Source organism: Electrona antarctica (genome assembly GCF_951216825.1).
Source record: "Electrona antarctica genome assembly, chromosome: 7".
Lineage (NCBI taxonomy): Eukaryota > Metazoa > Chordata > Actinopteri > Myctophiformes > Myctophidae > Electrona > Electrona antarctica.
This window is the reverse complement of record NC_136812.1, coordinates 28,426,430-28,449,365: the sequence shown is the minus strand read 5'-3', so window position 1 is coordinate 28,449,365 and position 22,936 is coordinate 28,426,430. Positions and strand designations below refer to the sequence as shown.

The 22,936-nt window shown below is 44.6% G+C and overlaps 1 protein-coding gene across 1 annotated transcript in view; it reads left to right on the top strand.

Annotated features, from left to right (window-relative positions):
* lrp8 (low density lipoprotein receptor-related protein 8, apolipoprotein e receptor) overlaps positions 1-22,936 on the top strand; it is a gene marked incomplete at both ends in the record, with an annotated part of 197,538 nt that overhangs the window by 154,207 nt on the left and 20,395 nt on the right. Inside the window, 6 exons of the mRNA XM_079505451.1 lie at positions 3,273-3,392; positions 3,763-3,888; positions 10,964-11,135; positions 17,840-18,067; positions 19,510-19,628; positions 21,468-21,607. Of these exons, the coding sequence (XP_079361577.1) occupies positions 3,273-3,392; positions 3,763-3,888; positions 10,964-11,135; positions 17,840-18,067; positions 19,510-19,628; positions 21,468-21,607 (905 nt within the window). The remainder of the gene's footprint in view (positions 1-3,272; positions 3,393-3,762; positions 3,889-10,963; positions 11,136-17,839; positions 18,068-19,509; positions 19,629-21,467; positions 21,608-22,936) is intronic.

The following is a 22,936-nucleotide window of genomic DNA, read 5'->3' as shown; positions in this document are numbered from 1 at the left end:
CACCGTTGCCCCGATGGCGGACCGACACACCGCAGGGAAGTCATCGGGTCCACTGCCTCTCCTCCCGGCAGCTGTTCACGGGAGGGGCCGTCAGGCAGCGTGGTCACCGGTAGTAGACTGCGTCGCTGAGCACATTTTGACGTGATATCCTGACACACAGCCACCGCCACAGGAGTTGCAAAAGTTCCAAAAGCTGCACCCACATACACACACACACACACACACACACACACACACACACACACACACACACACACACTGCACGCACTCCTTACGTCTTTAGACTGCATACAGTACATGCATAAACTCACCGGAAATATTACAGCCGACCCCCACACAGACACATGCACTCTCACGAAGTATAGTCTCAGATTTCGACAACTACTTGAAATGCAGGCGGTCGGCCCTCGAGGACAACTGTCTCGTTGTGATCAAAGCAAGGCGTCGACTCGGTCCTGAAGTGTATTACCTGCCAGTTAAACATGACTGGACTACTGAACCCACAAAGCACACCAGAGATAATTACTACTTGCTTAGTGGTTCAGTCACGGATGTCGCAAGAAATGCCCTCCAGCCGCAATCAGTCAATGATGAGAAGGGTGCTCAACACACTTTTAGTCGGGCACAAGTAATGTGACATCACTTCAGTGGCAGGAGAACCATCTGTCAATGAAATGACTGACACAGTAGCTAACTGACGTCCACTGCTCCTTACTGACACAGTAGCTAACTGACGTCCACTGCTCCTTACTGACACAGTAGCTAACTGACGTCCACTGCTCCTTACTGACACAGTAGCTAACTGACATCCACTGCTCCTTACTGACACAGTAGCTAACTGACGTCCACTGCTCCTTACTGACACAGTAGCTAACTGACGTCCACTGCTCCTTACTGACACAGTAGCTAACTGACGTCCACTGCTCCTTACTGACACAGTAGCTAACTGACGTCCACTGCTCCTTACTGACACAGTAGCTAACTGACGTCCACTGCTCCTTACTGACACAGTAGCTAACTGACGTCCACTGCTCCTTACTGACACAGTAGCTAACTGACGTCCACTGCTCGTTACTGACACAGTAGCTAACTGACGTCCACTGCTCCTTACTGACACAGTAGCTAACTGACGTCCACTGCTCGTTACTGACACAGTAGCTAACTGACGTCCACTGCTCCTTACTGACACAGTAGCTAACTGACGTCCACTGCTCGTTACTGACACAGTAGCTAACTGACGTCCACTGCTCGTCACTGACACAGTAGCTAACTGACGTCCACTGCTCGTTACTGACACAGTAGCTAACTGACGTCCACTGCTCCTTACTGACACAGTAGCTAACTGACGTCCACTGCTCCTTACTGACACAGTAGCTAACTGACGTCCACTGCTCCTTACTGACACAGTAGCTAACTGACGTCCACTGCTCCTTACTGACACAGTAGCTAACTGACGTCCACTGCTCGTTACTGCAATATCACCACACAGACTATTACTGACACAGTAGCTAACTGACGCCCACTGCTCGTTACTGCAATATCACCACACAGACTATTACTGACACAGTAGCTAACTGACGAAGTCCACTGCTCGTTACTGCAATATCACCACACAGACTATTACTGACACAGTAGCTAACTGACGAAGTCCACTGCTCGTTACTGCAATATCACCACACAGACTATTACTGACACAGTAGCTAACTGAAGTCCACTGCTCGTTACTGCAATATCACCACACAGACTATTAGTCTTGTGGAATTGCCTTATCTAGTACCGTGTAATTGTCACACTTATGTCCCAGCATTACAGTTACATGGAATGATCTTCAACCTCAGCCTCAGGGCTATTAAATGATCTTCAACCTCAGCCTCAGGGCTATTAAAGCCTGACTTACACGTTGTTGCACGCCGGTGTCATGTGTTAAAAACAGCTGATCGCATTGCTGCGCATCATGAGTTTGTATAGATTGGCTAGTAGATCAGGTATTCCGTGCGACACCACCGTGCAATGTTTTATAAATAAGGCATAGTTCTCATGGGAAAATGGGTAGCATTTCTGTTGAGTTGAGTCAACTCTAATCACACGGCCCTGTAGCCATCCAGTAAAGGTTAACAGTGCACCATGATATGGATGCTCTTTAGAAAGACTTCTATCTCCAACTATGCCATTATGCTACAATTGAGAGCTGACATTTGTCCTCAATTGCCACCATCAAGTAGAATGTCATTCTTGAACATAGTGCCACGCCAAAGCATTGACTGTAAATCAACGTAAGAATTTCCTCTCACTCTGAAATGTTGTTTTAGAGGTAATTTAGAGAGGCAATGTTTCACTCGGATAGATGTATAGAGGATTAATCGTCTCCAAACAGGTGTGCATTGTAATGCACTAAGTGCAAATTAAAAACCTCCTTTCTGGTCATCTCTCTCTCTCTCTCTCTCTCTCTCTCTCTCTCTCTCTCTCTCTCTCTCTCTCTAAGAAGAAGTCATCTTCTTAACATCCATCTCTTTCCCCAGTGCCACTCTCTCACTCCGTCTGGCAGTCTCTTTCGTAGTAGTACCTGTGGCCTAACCTTTTTAAATCTTTAATGTAAACCGGTAATGAAGTGCCAACTTAAGCTTCCTGCACCGCCGTCTCCACCCCCACCCCCTCGGGGTAGCTGAGAGACAGTTAGATACATGGAGGAATGGAAACAGACTGAGGATAAAGAGAAAAGACAGGGGATAGGAAGAGGGAAATGGTGCTTTATGCTAACGCAATAAAAAAAATAGGACCGAATGGAGAGGAGAGAGGAAAGGACAGAACACATTATGAGTGGCACCTGACACAGTCTCCTCATGGGATAATGGATGGACTTGAAGTAGGAATAGCAAGACTATCCCCAAGGTTCACACACACACACACACACACGCACGCACGCACGCACGCACGCACGCACGCACGCACGCACGCACGCACGCACGCACGCACGCACACAGTGAAATCAACATGTTCACAAAGACACAGATGCTTTGTCTCAGACTATTTGCCTGATTTATACTTGTGTGTCAGTATTCAGCAGTGTGGTGTCGTGTGTTATGAGTTTGTAGAGCTGATATTTTCAGTGTGTGACACAGATGCGCAACCTTCGTGTCCAGACTACATTGTTCCGTCCAGTAGCCTGGTGGTGTTCCTGCACCAGTACTCAATCCTTCTTCCATATTCTTCTGTTATCTCCACCTCTCTCTCTCTCTATCTCTCTCTCTCTCTCTCTCTGTCTTTATCTGCAGGCCTTAACGAATGTGCAGAAAACAACGGTGGCTGCTCACACATCTGCAAGGATCGGCGGATAGGTTTTGAGTGTGAATGTCCGTCCGGTTACAAACTTGTGGACAAAAAGACTTGTGGAGGTATAACATTTGTGATTACTGCTGCTGTGGCAGGGAAGACGGACGGACTGACGGACGGACGGACGGACGGACGGACGGACGGACGGACGGACAGACAGACAAAGTTCTTATATTACATGATCTAAGCTTTCCCTATGGTATTTTCAATAGAAAAAATACTTCCGTGACCCCAGGGGTAGTAGGAGTGACGTCAGGACTTATAGTGACTTGGCCAAAATAGGTTGAAAGTGGTTAAAAATTGTCTGTCAAACTGCTGATACCAATGTTGTCCTAAAGGTCAAATAATGGCCTATATACAGTATTGGCTCTAGCGCTGTAGTATTTCTGTTAATCATTGTGACCTTGTGCTATCTTTCCTTTCCCCATGCAGACATAGATGAGTGTGAGAACCCCGACACCTGCAGTCAGATCTGCATCAACTACAAAGGAGACCATAAGTGTGAATGCTATGAAGGCTATGAAATGGACCCCGTCTCCAAGGCCTGCAAGGCTGTGGGTGAGCAATTTATCACTTGCATACTGTAGTGCACCCACTCAAGAAAAATCACACATGTCTGAAATCCCCCCTCCCCCAATCGCACGCACGCACGCACGCACGCACGCACGCACGCACACAGTCGCACGCACATTCATATGTTCACCAATCTACATTATAGTAGCATGCCTGGCTACTGGGTTATATCGTACCCCATTCCCACCCTGTGGGAACCGGGGAAAGCTTTGCATTCAGGTCTTGCAAAGCAATCTGTGCAAAGATAAATATTTGCCATCTTTTTCTGGAGTCCTGTGTAATGAAAAAGTTAGCAGTCGGCCCTCCTCCCTATCTCTCCCCCCTATCTCCTCAGAAGCGTCAAGTCACTTTGGGACACAGTGAGGTTCTGCACACTCTAAGGCCCCATGGTAAATACTTGCCGTGGCAAGTTGCGTGCCACGGCATGAATGAGACATCAAGTCCCCTGTCTGAAGTGAGGTCTGAAGCGTTTTGGAAGAACCCGAATGCAGTTGTATTTTATTATTCAGTTTCCTTCATCTGTGACAATGATATACAGTAGCATGCACGTAGACAGCAAACTAGCACGTAGACTAAAGTATCGTAATACCTGAATAAAATATTCAAGTATAAGATGTTGCACAGTCAATGCACTGTTGGAGGGTACAAAAGTGCACGTTGATGCACTTGTCATCACATGCCTTACGACATGTCCCTAGTGGGAATGGAACCCCAATTGAGCTATGTAGTAAAGGACTCCTAACCAATTGATACACACCCAAAAAAAAAAAATCGGTGTCTTAGGTGAAGTCATTATGGAGAAAACTGGTGTGGTAATGAGAGAGCTTAAAGCAGGGAACGTTCCCCCGCTCTCAACTTAAGTGGCATAAAAAAAAATATTCATTCATTGCCTCACATCTCGCTGTGTGAATCTTTATTACCGCTAGACAGAGCAAATAGTCCTTGTCAGAAGCCGAGGCATTTATTAGAGTGGGATAGGATGGAAGAGGCTGAGAGGGCTGTGGTGGGGTGTTGGATGGACGCACTGTCAGAGTTAGGGCCGATTCATACTCCTATTTTACCGCTGTTTCGGCGCTGTAGTGCCGAAATGATTTCGGCTCGTCAGAAATTTTCAGCAGCACCGAAGAGCCGACTTTAGGACGGTACCCGCCCCCCCCCCGAACCTCAAATGACGTCACATTGTAGGATCTACAGAGCCGAACCGACTTTTATTCGGCTCTAAAATAGGAGTATGAATCGGCCCTAACCCTCTGCCCATCCAAGTAATAGGGAGGAGCTCTGTGTACATGTTGTTGACTTCAGCTCAGTGTGCATCGGACATAGAGAGAGATAGAGCACGATAAAGAAAGAGAAGCGAGGTGGAATATTATTATTATTGTTGTTTATGCTGTGGCGTAATTACTCTGAGGCACAGGATGGCTTCAGGACTGTAAAAATAGAGGCGTTTGCTTTGTGAGGCTGAGGTAATGTGGATTAAATGAAGCTACGCTTGTCTGCTAACCCACAGAACATTCTTACTGTATATCATCAGGCAAACACACTCAGTCACATGGCAAACACTCCACTTTTTAGACGCACAGATGCACATTGCAGTCACACTACAGCGTTGCTTCAACAGTCATGCACACATTTCCAGCTGGATTGGGCACCCTGACTGCCATGCTCTGTCATGCAATGCAATGCGATGTGTCAGCTGAAGTGACAGGGTCATTAAGTGTGTCTTGCGGGCCATGCTACAAAACTGCAGCCGTTTGTTTAGCCGGAAGCGCCCAGTCATGTGCAGAGAGCACTGAAAACACAACACCATCGCGTTGCACTTCTACGCAGCCCCAAGCCACATGCCAGGCCGTATTTGGCTCCATTATTTCTGCCTTCCCAGCTCAAGTTCGCTACTTGTTAGCAGCCGCCGAAATACGATAATTGCCCAAACTTCTGTGACCTTTGGAGCGAGAGAAAAAGTTTAGTGGAAATCTGAGTGCTTCAGACACTCTTCCTATACATTTCTGGTCCTAATACCTCTGTGGATTGTACTGTATCAGCAGATTAAGTTCAGACTGGCATTTGATCATTATGCCTGCAATACTAATTAAAAGCGTAGTCCCAGGTTGGAGTCGTATTCCGTTCATTGCTTTAAGCTGCTGTTTGGTGTTGTTATTATTATGCCAGAGCACATAATAACCCACCCAGCCCCTTGAATAAAGGCTTACGCTACACTAATTATGTTTATTGTTTACAGTATATTCAGGCCATTACTTCCCTGAAACCTGACGTATGTGTGCTGTGTGGCTGTGTAAAACAGAGGCAGTAACCAAGTAGCATAATGTATCATAAAATCATTATTTTAGTCACAATTTTAGCAATCTGAAAAAAATGAATTTGCCTCTGGGGTCCACGTGTAGAGAAAAGATCTCCTTCAGGCCTCCTCTTCCGGTGATTTTCATTCCTGCTAACAACAAACTCTATTTGGAGTTGCCGACAGATTCAGCTGTGGAGCTCTAAATCGCTCTTGAGCGATTACAGTTTTAGTGACACTTGCATGAAGGCGAGCAAGGATACTGCTGAGAAAATAGTACAGCCAGACTACAGTAGTAGGCCTACATGCCCTAACCATATACTCTCCTTAAGCTCTGTGTCTTAATTGGTCTCTCCTACTTTGACTCATGCTACAATTGAGAGCTGACATTTGTCCTCAATTGCCACCGCCATGTAGAATGTCATTCTTGAAGGTAGTCACGGAAGGAGGTAGGCCCGCACACCATTCTTTGTTTCTTTGCAGTGTTTCAACCGGATAGATGTATGATATGCAAATTACTTTATTTATGAATTAAAAAACTCCTTTCTGGTCATATCTCTCTCTCTCTCTCTCTCTCTCTCTCTCTCTCTCTCTCTCTCTCTCTCTCTCTCTCTCCCTCTCTCTCTCTCTTGCCCTCCCCCTCTCTCCTTATCCTTATCTCTGTCTCTCTGTCTCTGTCTGTTGTTCTCCATGTATCTTGTCCATGACACCCAGCAAATTATGGGGAGTGTGTGGTATCGACTTTGACATTTTGATGTTAATTTGTGTAGTTCACAGAAAGGTTTAGAGACAGTCGTAGCTGCCGTGCCATCTCTCATTATCACGTAACATAGATTGCTTGGCATCACTAGCGTTAGCGACAGCGTAGACCGTAGACACATATTTACTTCCACACGGCACCTCATCATAATAACAATGGCACAGACATCCATCCATTACACTGCGCATCGATAAGCATCAACATCAGCTCTCATATTATTCGTGAATTCATATTTTTTCTTCCCATCTCCCCGTGTTCGCGAGTAGTATACCAATGATTTTATTTATTCATTTATTTTTTACATTTGTTTTACTAGTCTGCATAACAATACTGGCGGCGGATGCTGTGGTGTGCATCCAATCGATGCTTCTGTTCTATCTGACAACACAACTTATCCTTTCAAAGCTTTATCTTAATTGGCTGACAGGGGAGAGCAGGCCTGAGTCTGTGGTGCAGATTAAGATGTATCTGAGAGCCAGTGTTCTTGTTAAGCGACTTTAACAGAGCAGAGAAAGAGCTGGAGGGGGGATAATACTACACTTTATTATTCAATCTGTTTTTGTTCCTATATACTTCGCCGACCACGGTTGCCCAGGGGTTTGGTCCTCTCCTTTTTCCTCAAATCTCTTTGCCAAAATCAGCCGATCTACAAGTAGGCAACGCACCGCATAGCGTCACGTTGTGAGCTTGAAGATTTGCTATTTGTCTCTTTTTCTCCCACCCTCCCTGTCTTTCTCTGCCCATGTTCCTCTGAGCAGCAGTTGAAAATTGAGTTTGGGCATAAGACCAGTAATGAGAGGAAAGTGTTTGTATTTGTACAATTAGTAGAAAATATCACATTTTCCCCCTGTGCAGTAGCACATGGTGTAGCATGCCTGAATACATCTATTAGGTGTGTGTGTGTGTGTGTGTGTGTGTGTGTGTGTGTGTGTGTGTGTGTGTGTGTGTGTGTGTGTGTGTGTGTGTGTGTGTGTGTGTGTGCGTGTGCGTGCGTGTGCGCGTGTGCGCTTGCGCGTGCGGAATTTGAGAAACACTGTAAATATTGTAATATTCCTAAACGATTGGGGAAAGATTCATGTTGGGGTTAGTGTTAGTCATTTAGGATTTGGGTTTAGGGTTGGAAAGTTATGCTGATTAATACTTACTGAGTCGTGCTGCGATGACTTCTGAGCTTGTAGCTTGAAATTGCTATTTTCAGTATAGTATAATTCTGGCTTTAGGGTTAGGGTGTAAAGTGGCAATTGTATATAGGTCATTTATAGTGGGAAAAAACACCGCTCATCTGCCAGTAGGCTTGGGTTAGGTGCTGGAGCCAAAAGGAAACCAAATTAACAATAATAGGCAGCCTCGGCACACTCAAAACTGTGCAAAATCGGATTATTTTTTAGCTTTCGGTAATAGACCTTCAGGCATAAAGGTCATTTATAAATGTGTCATCATACGATTTTGATGTCCTCACAAGTACATAAATACAAAGTATGTGTGTCAGCCATGAGGCAATGAGGCCATGCCATAATAGAGGTTTACGATACAAAGCTAAATGCAAAGCTTAATGCAAAGCAATGCAAAGCTTAATGTGTTTAGTTTCACACACATCATGATGTGCACCTGCTGTCTGCTGTGCAGGGAGAGTCAGTGTACTGCATGTGTCAGTGTCAGACATGTACATACACGCTGGTATTTATATCCACGTACCTGTCTGTATGCATGCACATGCTTTTGTGTGATGTGTGTGCGTGCGTGAGATGGAGCCATAGTCGACCGGCGACCTTCCATACTCTGTGTGACAATTATGCAAATGCACGAGTCATGTCCCCCTCGCTGTGATGAAAAATGTGCCACGTACTTGCACACATTTTCAACAGAGAACAACCCACAAACACAGTTTTGACTGGCGGCGGTAGCACCAAAAATAGACCTACATGTCATCTCTAGCTAGTGTTTGGCATGTTTTATATACCTGTGCAGTACACTTCATTACACACGCGCGTGCTCGCATGTACTGTACACCCACGCACACACACGCACGCACGCACGCACGCACGCACGCACGCACGCACGCACGCATGCACGCACACACACACACACACACACACACACACACACACACACACACACACACACACACACACACACACACACACACACACACACACACACACACACACACACACAGAGGGAGAGAGCACGCACGCACTGAATGCCTAATTCAAGTTCACCTCATCAATAATGCATGCTGTGAGAACATAAATGATAACAGAGCCAGGTGTCTGTAGGACCTGCCAGTTAACAAACATAAAATTATGAGCTCGCTACACAAATAATGTCAGCGTACCAATGGCACCGTACAACAAGCTGCTCTTTCTACACTGTTGGGCGGCCAGCCCAGCAGCCAACAGCCACTATTCTTTTTACAACATTTGGAACGGCAGCAGCATCCCAGAGGAGCGCTAGAATGCAACGGCAGCTGTGAAATGACCTCTGCTCGCAGGCCATGACTCAACCAGGAAAGGCCTCTAGTACAGTGGTTCTTAAAGCGGGGTCTGGACAGTGGTGGAATAAGTACTCAAAAACGCCAGCAACATAGAAATACTCTGTTAAAAGTAAAAGTCTGGAATTCAGAATTTACTTAAGTAAAAGTACAGAAGTATTGTATCAAAGTATCAACATGTACTTTAATTACCAAAAGTAGAAAGTACTCATTATGCAGAATGGCCTGTTTCACAAGCTTTACATTTTAAAAGGCATAAAAGCTTTTGAAAATAGCTATAGATCTACAAGATCACAATGGATTGTGAGCTTGTTCAGCTAATTTCAAATGACAAATTGTACTGTATAGGGCTGAAGTGGTAAATGTATGTTTTTTCTTAACAGAACAGAAATCTCAAGAGATCAGTGGCAGGCAAATAATGAAAAGACTATATTGTTGAGAAACACATCCATCCATCCATCCATCCATCTTCAACCGCTTATCCGTAGTCGGGTCGCGGGGGCAACAGCTCCACCAGAGTGCTCCAGACTTCCCTCTCCAGAGCAACATTAGTGACTTCCTCCTGGGGGATTCCGAGACGTTCCAAGGCCAGTGAGTCGATGTGTTTCCTCCAACTGCGCCTTGGTCTGCCCCGGGGTCTCCTCCCCCTAGGGCAGGGGTGCCCATTACGTCGATCGCGGTCGACCAGTCGATCGCAAGCGCTGCGCAGGTAGACCGCTTGGCCTTGCCATGAAAAAAGAAAAAAAGACTATCGCGGGGGTCCGCGCCGACCTCCGTGGGGGTCCGCGATAGTCTGCGTGGGGGTCCGCGCCTCCACGGTAGTCCCTGTGTGGTCTGTGCGGTAGCATCATGATGCCATCATCCATGCATCACAACCAAAACAAACTAGGACTAGCTTTGACGGTTGCCACATTTCGTGACTGAGAGAGAAACAAGCAACCAGGTCTATGAAAATGTTAACAGGCCAGATCAAGTCAGAAAATCAGAAAAAGTCCGAAATTAAGTCTCTTCTTTGCAATGCGGGGAAACTGAAAAGATAAATAAATAGAATTGATTTTGAAACCTAGATTTTGAAAGTCCTAATGCCTTAATGTTATTTATTTATTCGCCATATAGGTACATATTTTGAGTATTTTAAGCAAAGGGATAATTATCTTTTGGTTGGTAGATCACCTTGAGCTGGCAATTTTAAAAGTAGACCTCAAGTCAAAAAAGTGTGGGCACCCCTGCCCTAGGGTGTGTGTGTGTGTGTGTGTGTGTGTGTGTGTGTGTGTGTGTGTGTGTGTGTGTGTGTGTGTGTGTGTGTGTGTGTGTGTGTGTGTGTGTGTGTGTGTGTGTGTGTGTGTGTGTGTGTGTGTGTGTGTGAGCTTTACTTTTATAACACACTTAAAAAAAGAACACTCTTGGACTTTTACAGTGTGCACTCTCCACAGCAAAGTACCAACAAGAAAAACAAGGTTGATTCCAATCTAAAGTGTATTACAGTAAGGGTAACATGGCTTCCCTTGTTCCTTAGGAAAGAGCCCATACCTGATGTTCACCAACCGACATGAGATCCGCCGTATAGACCTGCTCAAGAGTGAATACACACAGGTGGTCCCCACACTGAAGAACGCTGTCGCCCTGGATGTAGACGTTTCCACCAACAAAATGTTCTGGTGCGATCTGTATCATCGCAAAATCTACAGGTACTCGCATAAACACACACGCACGCACTAAACTGAGTAGTGTGCCGTGAGGATTGTGTAATTACATTATTGTAATACTGTATACAACTATACAAAGTTACAGTATTAATTCAGTACTTACTTTGTGTGCATTTGTTTCCCAATACAGAGGCACATTTTTTACGCTTAGAAAATGTGTCATGAGACGTTGACTTGCACTTCGCTGTGCCTTGGGCACAAAATGTGTGAAAAGCACACTTCATAATTAGGTTTCTTTGGAAGCGAATGTGATCCACAACGGACTTAAAGCAATATTTGTTTGTGGAAACGGTGAATTTCGTTCCATTCTCTACGGTTCTCCTATGTTTCTCCTCTATGCTGTCTGCCCCAACCTGTCATACCTTCTGCTACTGACACACACCTGCAGGGCGCGCGTGTGTGTGTGTGTGTGTGTGTGTGTGTGTGTGTGTGTGTGTGTGTGTGTGTGTGTGTGTGTGTGTGTGTGTGTGTGTGTGTGTGTGTGTGTGTGTGTGTGTGTGTCACACCTGGAGGGCTGCGTCATCTGTCTGACAGTGAAAGGTGTTCTGTTTGTCCTTGACATCCACACACTCACTCACGAACACACGCACGCAAGCAAGGACGCACGCACACACAAACTTTGTCTCATTGCATGGATGTTTGTCTCATGGGTGTCCATATAAGCAAGTTTACTGTGTGTGTGTGTGTGTGTGTGTGTGTGTGTGTGTGTGTGTGTGTGTGTGCGTGTGCGTGTGCGTGTGCGCATGTCGCCATGATGGCTGGCAGGCAGTGGGAGGTGCCTTATATCATCTCAGTTGAGCCATATGCTCTTGCTAATTTCACTGCCTAAATAATCACCATCATTACTCATCTACACACACATAGTCAACCTGCTCACACAGAGATGTGCGTGTCTCTGTGTGAGCATGGCATGTGACCACAAGGACAAATAAACACCGTTTTCATGTTAAACTTTAGACTTTAACCACTTAAGCCCTCTAACTATAATTGACCGGTGTCCTCCAACGGTCTATACTTGGCCCCCTAAATGTTTCCCCTCTACACCAGACCACTTTGCAGAAAATAGACGGACTACAAGCTTACATTTCCATGTCAGATGTCCACTATTGATATTGAAGTCCTTCTGTTCTATAGGGGTTTGATCTCCAAGCACACGACACAATTAGGAATAGCAATGAATTGGGAGAGAAACTAAGGAAGAATAATTGGCTTTTCTAAAGAATTAATTTGGTGCAGGGTGTCCAAACAGAGATTCCAAAACACAAATTTCCATGGTTTATACCGCACTGCATGGTATGTCAATAAATCGTTTTCTCTCATAATTTATTGCTATGTCATCACACCTGTCTGTCTGTTGTTTCTGCCTTTTATTGAACATGAAGCACTTTGTGATTATTGTTTTTGGAATATCCCACACTAAGAAAGTTCATTATTTTCTTCTCTGTGGCTGACTCCACAGGATCTACGGTAATAATACCTTAAAGCTCAATCAGCTATTGACACCATTGCTTTCACTTTGTGCAATAACTCTCAAGTGTGTAGTGTAGTCATGGACTTAAGTGTTCACTGTAGAAGTGCATTACATAGCATAAAATCCACTTTATTGCCATTATGGTTTATGCTTTAGCACTCTGGCTGAACACACCTTCATCATTGAATCACATCATTTTAGCCATCTGCCGTTTCACATTTGCTGAATTGCTTTGCTTTTTATATTTAAGGTTCCATCTCTAACTCATCTCTGTCCCTATAGATCTCCTCTTCTACTAACACCAAAAAACTAGAAAAATAAATCATTATTTTTTATTATGTTTTCAGCATTGTATTTTCAGTCCTTTTGGTTCATTCCACTGCTTGCACCCTCTTTTGGATACTCCGAAATGTGATAAAATGGGCTAAAGGCCTTAAATGTCAGTGCTAATGACGCTTTATTGCTTCTCCTCCCCACAAACATTAGCCACCCCTCCCCCAATTGACTGACTTCTATGTAAACCAAAATTCATTAGATAGCCAGCACCCCCAATAGCACCCCACAGTCAAACATGTCTGGAGCGCCCAGGCGGTGGCGTAACCGTCTGGGCACCCGACTGGTAATCCAGTCGCAGTGTGCCGCGGGTTCGACTCCCGAGCCCGACACGGCCTTTACTGCATGTCTTCCCCCATCTATCTCCCGTTTCCTGTCAGCCTACTGTCTGTCCATTCAAAAACCAATAAAAGGAGTAAGCCGCAAAAAAAAAAATCTTTAAACATGTCTGGAGCCCATCGCTGGTTCTTTTTCTTTTTCACTGATTCTTGTCACTTCACTCTCTGTGTCAGTGTTGTGCTGCTGGCTAATCAATAGTGACTGGTATGGTATGGGTCGATAACGTGCCAACTTCCATGATGAAGATGTCTGTAGCAAACAATAACACGCCAATTAACTGCAACGGTACAATCTGCTTCCTCATATGGCCCTCGTCTGTCTCTGTCTAATCACCCTGCACCAAACAGCCTCGTCTTGTAAAAGAAAAAGAGAAAATAAAGAAAGAAAAATAAATCTCCCCTGTCACTTTGATAATATTTATCCAACACTTGGAAAGATAATGACTTTATACATATCTCCACTTGTCTGGCATCAAGAGTTTCATCCCTAACACAATGTGTGAATAAGGGATGTTTTTTTGTGAATGTTATTCTAACCAATGGGCATAGTAGAGTATTAATATAGCTACAGTTGGAGGCCATCGATATTGTCCTTTTCTTTTTGCTGAGGTTTGCGTGATCTGCGCAAAAGGACAGTTAACCCATTTTGGGCGGGAACCCCTTTTGGTGTTTTAAACATTGTTATAATTTAGCTATTGAAAAATAGCAGATCTACAAGCTCATAGCGCGCCACTGAGTGGCGCGCTACGAGCTTGTAGGTCTGCTATTTTTGAAAAATCGTGAAAATATTTATTTCAGAAAACTGGAGGATTTAGAAGGATTTTTTTAAATTTTGAGGTCAGGCCTAAATGGGTCAAATGATAAGGGACAATATCGGTGGCACCCAACTGTAGCTAGTACATCTGCAGTTGTTGGAGGTGGTCTCCCTACTATTCCATTGATAAATGTCATGCGTCGGGTAGCACTGGTTAACAAGGTCAATAAAGTTATTTGAAGTCGATTGAATTGAATACCGGATGCACAGCCATTGTATTGGACTTAAGACATTATTGAGTGGAGCAATGGATATAAAACGTATGGATTGTAGTTTTAAAATCAAGTATCAGGATAGGATTTAAAGTTTCTATTCCGCTATATATCCTTCTAAGGCCACGTTTACACAGAAACGATCAAGACAGAAAACAACACGTTGTTTTTTCATGTACTTTTTTAATTTATTTTTTATATTTTTGGGGGAAATTTAATACAATAAAATAAGTATTAAAAATGAATTTAAAAGGTATGTGAAAAAACACGATCTCCTCTCGTATTAGCATGACACTGCGGAACCACGGACGGGTGTTTTCCATGAATCTAACATGGTTAAAATGGAGCTTGAAGTTACAATGGGTTTGTATAGGAAGATAAAACCCATCTGATAAAAATGAATGTCAAATATCTAAATACTGAATCGAGCTGTTCACAAAAGCCCGAGTAGACGATACATTGACCTAAAAAAATAGTTTTAGTGAAATATCCCTTTAATAACAAAATGGCAGCCGTGTTGAATAGTAAAGGGTTTAAGAAGTGGGTAACCTGGAACCTGTGATTAAAGTGGAAAGCATTAACATATGCCATGCCCTTTGTTCAAATTAACCCCTGAGTGAGAGGCAAGCAAGTGTTTTATAGACCTCCTGGATGTGGGAACAGAGCCCAGGGTAATCTAGCACAATATGACAGTATGCTAACGTCTAACACAGCCAATTAATGACACACAGTCTGCTTCCTGACCGCTGCAGATCGGGAATCTCTCCCTCCTACATTATGTCTCTCTATCATCGCCTCATTTCCTTATGTCCTGTTACACGGTAAAATCCTCAGTGTTGATTTAACTCAATGTATACAGTTGGAGGCCATCGATATTGTCCTTTTCTTTTTGCTGAGGTTTGCGTGATCTGAGCAAAAGGACAGTTAACCCATTTTGGGCGGGAACCCCTTTTGGTGTTTTAAACATTGTTATAATTTAGCTATTGAAAAATAGCAGATCTACAAGCTCATAGCGCGTCACCGAGTGGCGCGCTACGAGCTTGTAGGTCTGCTATTTTTGAAAATTTGTGAAAATATTTATTTCAGAAAACTGGAGGATTTAGAAGGATTTTTTTAAATTTTGAGGTCAGGCCTAAATGGGTCAAATGATAAGGGACAATATCGGTGGCACCCAACTGTACACTCTTTTGGGTGGGACAGGGCATTACAGTATATTGTTTCAGGGTTAGGGTTAGGGTTAGTGTTTGTGTTAGACTCGAACCCACGACACGCTGTGAACCTGACAGCGTGTCGTAGTTACCATCCTAAGTGCCCAGAGGGCTACGCCAGCCGCCCTGGCCGGCCTATGATGTTCTGACAATCATAGAGTCAAGAGGCCATTGCACAGGCCTGGTATTATTTTTGGTTCTCTGTATATAGCTGTGTGTGTAATGTACTTGAGCTCAAGTATCAATATCTTCTACCTTATAATGTGAAGTGTCTCAGACTCATTTCGGTCAAATGAAGATTGATTAATCAAGAGTCAACAACATAATACTAATATAAGCCTCCTACATACTGCAGTAGAGAGGAGACAGGTGTTTTTACAAAGATGGGAGATGGGGGGTGAGATAGGGGCAGGTGTTAGAGTGTGTCAGGGAAAAGAACAGTGCAGATCACCGGAGGCAGGTCCTAATCATTGCATTTATTCAGTCACTCAAAAGGTTGAAAGGAGGAAGGCAGTCCGCTACAGGCAAACGATTTCCAAACATATTTCTGAGTCAGGACCCACCAAGAATGTACAGACATGACAGTAGAGCTCTAATTAAGCCATAATTAAGGAAACACAAGGTAAGTTGAGGAGAGTGCGGTGAGGTGGGAGTGGCTGGAGGGGAGACAGATGTGGCAAGAAAGGAGCGACGGAGACAGATGGTGACCGTAAAGTCCAATTTTCACTTTGTGTCGATCGATGCATCGCGTCACAAGATTGACATCTAAATTGCGCCGGACCATCGCAGAGGTTGTCATTTGTTGGGAAGACTAAGTAAGCTCTGGTACCAGTTACCACAGAGATGCACAAGAACTAAAAACATTGTTGCAACGTGTTCGACACTTAATGCTCAAAGTATAAATTGACTTCAAGAGACAGAAAGAGAGAGAGAGAGAGACAGATGTGTCAGGAAAGGTGAGACGGAGACAGATCGTAACAGTAAGAAACAGAAACAGAGAGACAGATGTGGCAGGAAAGGAGAAACAGATGGTGACAGTAAGAGACACAAAAGGGAGACAAATGTGGCAGGGAGGAGGAGACAGAGACAGGTAGTGACAGAAGGAGACAGAAAAAGAGAATGGAGTTCAAGGATGAAGGCATGGATAAAGACAGGGAGGGTAAAGCGATGGGGATGCTACTGTAGTTAGGAAAAGAGAGAACTAGATTGAAAGAGATGGGGAGATGGGGGAGACAAAGAGAAAAAAAACCATGCAGGTTTCTTTGTGAGCCTCTGATGAAAGGAGACAGGCTTGTTCTCCCTCGGAGGAGCTGCTCGGAGGGGTAACCCAGGTCCTTATGGAGGTGTCAGGTTAGGGTGGCCTTGACACGGCATCAGCAACCCTGAAGAGTCCCCATTACCCACACTGAGGCCGTGTGTCAAAGGTGGACACGTTTACATTCCATAATAGGTGTACAGTTGGGTGCCACCGATATTGTCCCTTATCATTTGACCCATTTAGGCCTGACCTCAACATTTTCAAAAATCCTTCTAAATCCTCCAGTTTTCTGAAATAAATATTTTCACGATTTTTCAAAAATAGCAGACCTACAAGCTCGTAGCGCGCCACTCGGTGGCGCGCTATGAGCTTGTAGATCTGCTATTTTTCAATAGCTAAATTATAACAATGTTTAAAACACCAAAAGGGGTTCCCGCCCAAAATGGGTTAACTGTCCTTTTGCGCAGATCACGCAAACCTCAGCAAAAAGAAAAGGACAATATCGATGGCCTCCAACTGTACATTAAGTGAAAATAGCCGTCGTAGATTGACTATTTTTGGGAAAGAGATTTGTCGTAGAGGGTGAAAAAATGAAGGGACCAAGAATAGACCCCTGGGGGACCCCATTGTATAAGTATAGTGTATACTGTATGGTGGTTGAACAGAGAGGGGAAATTGGTGTGGACATGACGGCAAAGTCTGAATAGTGTAATACAGTACAACGTTTGCCTTGTGTTGAACAAATACATGCCTCTTTCTTGGTTTGTTGACCATTGTGTATCTGTCTGTGACCAGTGTTAGATTAATTTAATGCCCAGCAATGATTAAGCCCCGTAACTGAACTTACCTCTTTCTTCTTCTTTTGTTTTCAATCTATGCTAGCTGCCTTGTTGCATTTCTACTCTCTAACCCTAAACAAGGATAGAATTGACAGGAATGGACTGATCAACTGTCTTGTCAAATGATATTGCGTTGTCTGATATGATTAGATATCATACCTGTTTGTTTCAATATTGTGTAATTACTGTAATTCATCCATTCATCCCCCGCAGTGCGTACATCAACAAGGCGAGCGACACTTCAGAGCAGGTGACACTGATTGAATCAGCACTCCACTCCCCCGAGGGCCTGGCCGTCGACTGGGTCCACAAAAACATCTATTGGACCGATTCTGGCGACAAGAGCATCTCCATCGCCACAGTAGACGGCAGGAAGAGGAAAGTGCTGATCAACACTGAGCTGAGCGAGCCGCGAGCCATCGCTGTGGACCCGCGGCAAGGGTGAGGAGAGGACAGAGGGTAGAAGGCCAAGGGTGAGGAGAGGACAGAGGGTAGAAGGCCAAAAGAGGGAGGCGAAGACGGGAGGGATGTACTGTAGGGATGAGATCAAGATGGAGCAACAATGTTGAGCACACTGGAGGTTGTCTCTCTATGGCATTGACGTGTGTGACAGTGTGAAACATGCTAACTACATAGCCTTATATAAGATAAGATGTATTGGTATTATGTATCCACACACATACGTCTAGTACTATAAGTATATGCTTCCAAAAGGATGAAACAAATTCTGTTTTGGAAACATTATTGTACCTGGGGTCACTTTCTCCGTTTTTGGTGTCTCTTATTATTCCCCCAGGACTGTAATGTGAAGGTTGAGCATGAAATACATGCAAAAATATAGCCTAGGCAGAGCAGGTTCCACTGAGATGCACACACGCATATACACACACGCTCCTGCACGCACGCACGCACGCTGGCACGCACACGCACGCACGCACGCACGCACACACACACACACACACACACACACACACACACGCACACACACACACACACACACACACACACACAGTATGTCCATGAAGTTAACTTCATGGAAACATTCTGTTGTTCTCTTATTCTACCACCTGCTTGCCTGCAAGGTCTGTTTAAATGTGATGTGAACGCTTGGAGAGAGATGAAGTCAGAGAAAAACAAAAGAGAGAGATACTACTCTGTATATTCAGGCAGAGAGAGAGAATTGGGATATGGTCTCAAAGCAAAGAGAACAAAAAGCAAAACAAAGAAAAAGTAGACTCTCATACATGATCCTCCAAGAGAGATATGCTATATAGGCCTAATCGAACTGAACGGAACAAAGAGATATGCTATATAGGCCTAATCCTAGAGATATGCTATATAGGCCTAATCGAACTGAACGGAACAAAGAGATATGCTATATAGGCCTAATCCTAGAGATATGCTATATAGGCCTAATCGAACTGAACGGAACAAAGAGATATGCTATATAGGCCTAATCCTAGAGATATGCTATATAGGCCTAATCGAACTGAACGGCATTTGATTAGCAACAATTCTTATTTATGTAACTTGTTTAAAACCTCTTGAGCCCCAATCCCCCGCCGGCGGGGGCAGAGGCTTTCCACCTCATGAACAGCTCTCAGCGGGTAAATGGGGCTGGTCAAGGTCTTAGGTTCCAACTCCGATATTTTTGATTTTCCCTCCTGGACCCCCCTGGGGTTTAAGAGGTTAAGTTATGAAACTGTCCTATCATAAGTACACACTTGATGATGAGTGTCTGTGACATACCCATAGCCTTTACATCTGCTGCAGCTGATAACAAGCTTTGTGCAGTTTCCAGACAGACGCTAGTACTTTAGCTTTCATATTCATGCAAATACTGCTGTTTGTGTTCTAACTGGTATATGTAACTCCCCCTATAGGTTCATGTACTGGTCAGACTGGGGAGGTCAGGCCAAGATAGAGAAGGCAGGGATGAATGGAGTGGACCGACAGATTCTGGTGTCAGAACGCATCGAGTGGCCCAACGGAATCACCCTTGGTAAGACGCTTAAGGCTAATTCACACTTCATCACACAACCCTTTAGTTTGACAAAAGTGACAGGAAAATTATTCTTTATTCTCTCAAATTGCTGGGAGGAATGAAGGCAGAAAACAGGCCTTAACCTCAACTGGTATTGAATGAAGGCAGAAAACAGGCCTTAACCTCAACTGGTATTGGTAAATAAATAATATCCACTCTCCACTCAAGTAGTCAACAAAATGACAACAAAAACAAATACGATATCATATCAACTTCAACAAAACTATGAGATGAGATGAGATGAGATTACTATGAGGTGGATGCCATACATACCTCATTCCATCTAGAGTGGTACACTGATCCTCTTTCTCATTCTTCTTGTGCCCTTACAAAATGTAGTATCTGACCCCTGAAGTTTTGCAAGACTTTAAACTCGTCACCACGGCTCACAGGGATCATAATATGGTTTGTTCAGTAACCTGGCCGAGCCACCATTCACCCCAGAGATTTGTTCCTCTGCTATGAGATTGGCTTATTGTTTGTGTGTCCCTCTCATCAATCAAATCAGCTTGTCGACGACAGGCCCCTGAATGAATAAGCCACTCAGTCCAGGCCACGTCAATACCCCCCATCATCTGTTTCCAAATCCCTCCACGGCACCAGACAATTTCTCCCAGCCACCCTTGCCTGAGGCATGCAGAGTTGCCTTGCTCGGGGTGGAATTGAGGTGTCGCTACATCTGTATGAAAACAAATTATTTTTGCGAGTTAAGTTGAGTGTGAGCTCAGGATCACACCTGTGGCGTGCCTCGAGATGGGAGGCCTATTTCCCTCTGGTCTTTGATTTTACACGGAGCACCGAGCAGAATAAGTGATTGCTTGAGCCGGGAGAGGTGAAGTGGTGAATGAATATTACTCTGCAGTTTCCGTGTCCTGCTTTGGCCCGCTGCGCTCTCAAATTGAGTATTATTTTGTTGGTCTGCCCTATACCGCGTTCCACGGCATGTTAAACGTCCCGCCTTTATAAGGTTGTAAGATACAGGAGGTATTCTCTGGTAATTTCCAGTCATATACGATTCAGCCAGCCAGGCTGCCAGCCAGGCTAATCGATTTGCTCAAGGGCACATTGACACCGCCCCTCTCGTCCTCTCCCTGTAGAGAAGTCAACCCGCAGTGCTTCAATCACAGCTATGATTTTTTGACATGAGGGTCTCAGCTGTCGTGTCAGAGAAGATTGATGTTGTAGCTAGCAGCCCATTACATTCATATACCTCTCACCCTGGGCCCTTTCTCTTCAAATGACCTTTCTTTTCTCCTCTCTCTTCGCTCACTACAACCCCCCCACTGACACACACACACACACACACACACACACACACACACACACACACACACACAAACACACAAACACAACACTCTCTCTTGTGCTCACAATCCCTCAGCCCGTTTTTTCACACATTGTTTTTTTCATCTTATCCGTCCCACTCACCCCATTCCCTCTCCATCATGTATCATTAATTTCTCTATTTCCGTTTCTCTCCTTCTATCACGCCTTCCTCCCGAACTCGCTTTCTCATCCATGGTACTGCCCCTCCCCTTTTGTCCTCTCACTCTGTATCTAACCACATGAACTCTAGCATCCCTATGCTGGGGGGATCACTTTGAAACAGCAATTGTTTTGAGAATATATTTAGTGTAAAACAGGAAGGGGACTAGTATAGAGCCATTGGAAATCTTGTCAACTAAGTATAGGGTTTTATTGTCTAAATTTGTTGCAACTCTTTTTACTCTCTCTCTCTCTCTCTCTCTCTCTCTCTCTCTCTCTCTCTCTCTCTCTCTCTCTCTCTTTCTCTTTCAGACCTACCTAACAGGCGTTTGTACTGGGTAGACTCCAAGCTACACCTGCTGTCCAGTGTGGACCTGAATGGAGACAACCGCAAAGTGTTACTGTCTTCCCATGACCACTTGGGACACCCGTACGCCATCACTATCTTCGAGGTAGGATAGGAGGGAAGGGAAGGAACCTGTCATCGCTTTTGATTAGTGGTGATAGACGTAGCCTAGTACCCGACTGTGATGTATGCAAGATCCCCTTGGACTGAGGCAAGTGTCAAGATATTGCATAGATTATCACCCAGGCATTCATACCCTCTGGAAATAATATATGGCCAGTGATTGTTTATCACATAGAAAATCATAAATCTACAAGCTCACAATGTGACACAATGCGTGAAACATTGTGAGCTTGTATAGATGGGCTATTTTCAGCAAAGAGACGATGTACAGTAGATATGGAAAAAAGCAGCGAACGTAATATTGAGCACTGGGGGACCCTGGTCAACTAAATAACTGGCCTGGCGAAGACAATGGTAGGCTAACAGAGATTTCAGATTGGGGAGGCATGAAAACATAGCTGGCCTCTGTGAAGAAGGTAGCAACATTTTCTAATGTTGTGGTTCCTTTGCGCTCCAGTGTCTCCTCCATACATTTTACCAAACCATCTTCATCAACTGTGTTTGGCATCCATCTTTGACATGGCATATTCCATCAGCAGCAAGCACGTTTCAGGATGCAGTGGCAATTAAGCTTACGATAATTGTTTAGCTGCCATATTATCCCTAGGGCTGATACAGCTAGCCTCGCGTAGCCAGCCTTCATCTGCCTTTGCAATGCATATTACCCCAGGCAGATTATGTCTGGCCACTCTCAATTGTGGGAGGACTTCATGGCTGCTCGAAGTGGTGACAATAACCCAACCAGATTCGTCTGGAGCCAACGAGGACCCAGTATGTAAATATGGGGCGGAGCCGCAGGACATTGCAGAAATAAATCTAACACTGAGAGGGACGAGACTAATAGCCACGCAGTGATATTAGTATCGCTATGCAAGGCTATGATACAGCAGCTACTAATCAGCTCAACCTTCGCACCCTCTCTGTCCTTGTATCACCCCCCCCCCCCCCCTCGATGTTATAAAGTCGATTATACGAGGAATGCTTGAGGACAGAGAGCGAGCTGAAGAGGAGAGTGGCGATAACGTGGCTAACAGAACTGATGGAACTCATTTAGGTTTGTTTATGGATGCGGGAGCTGCACCGTATGTGAGCGGGTTATAAAATCAAGACAACATTGGCGGTAGTGAGGAGCATTAAGGGACAACGAGCAGAAGTGGAGGGAGAGAAGAATTGTCTGAAATGCGATCAGAGTGGGAAGCCCAGGTCCATTGCTCTCGCTGAGACGTACACACACTGTGATGATGAGAAACAACGCTGCAACTGGGAAATGGGAAATCCATCATGTCCAGCGCTTTGTGTGTGTGTGTGTGTG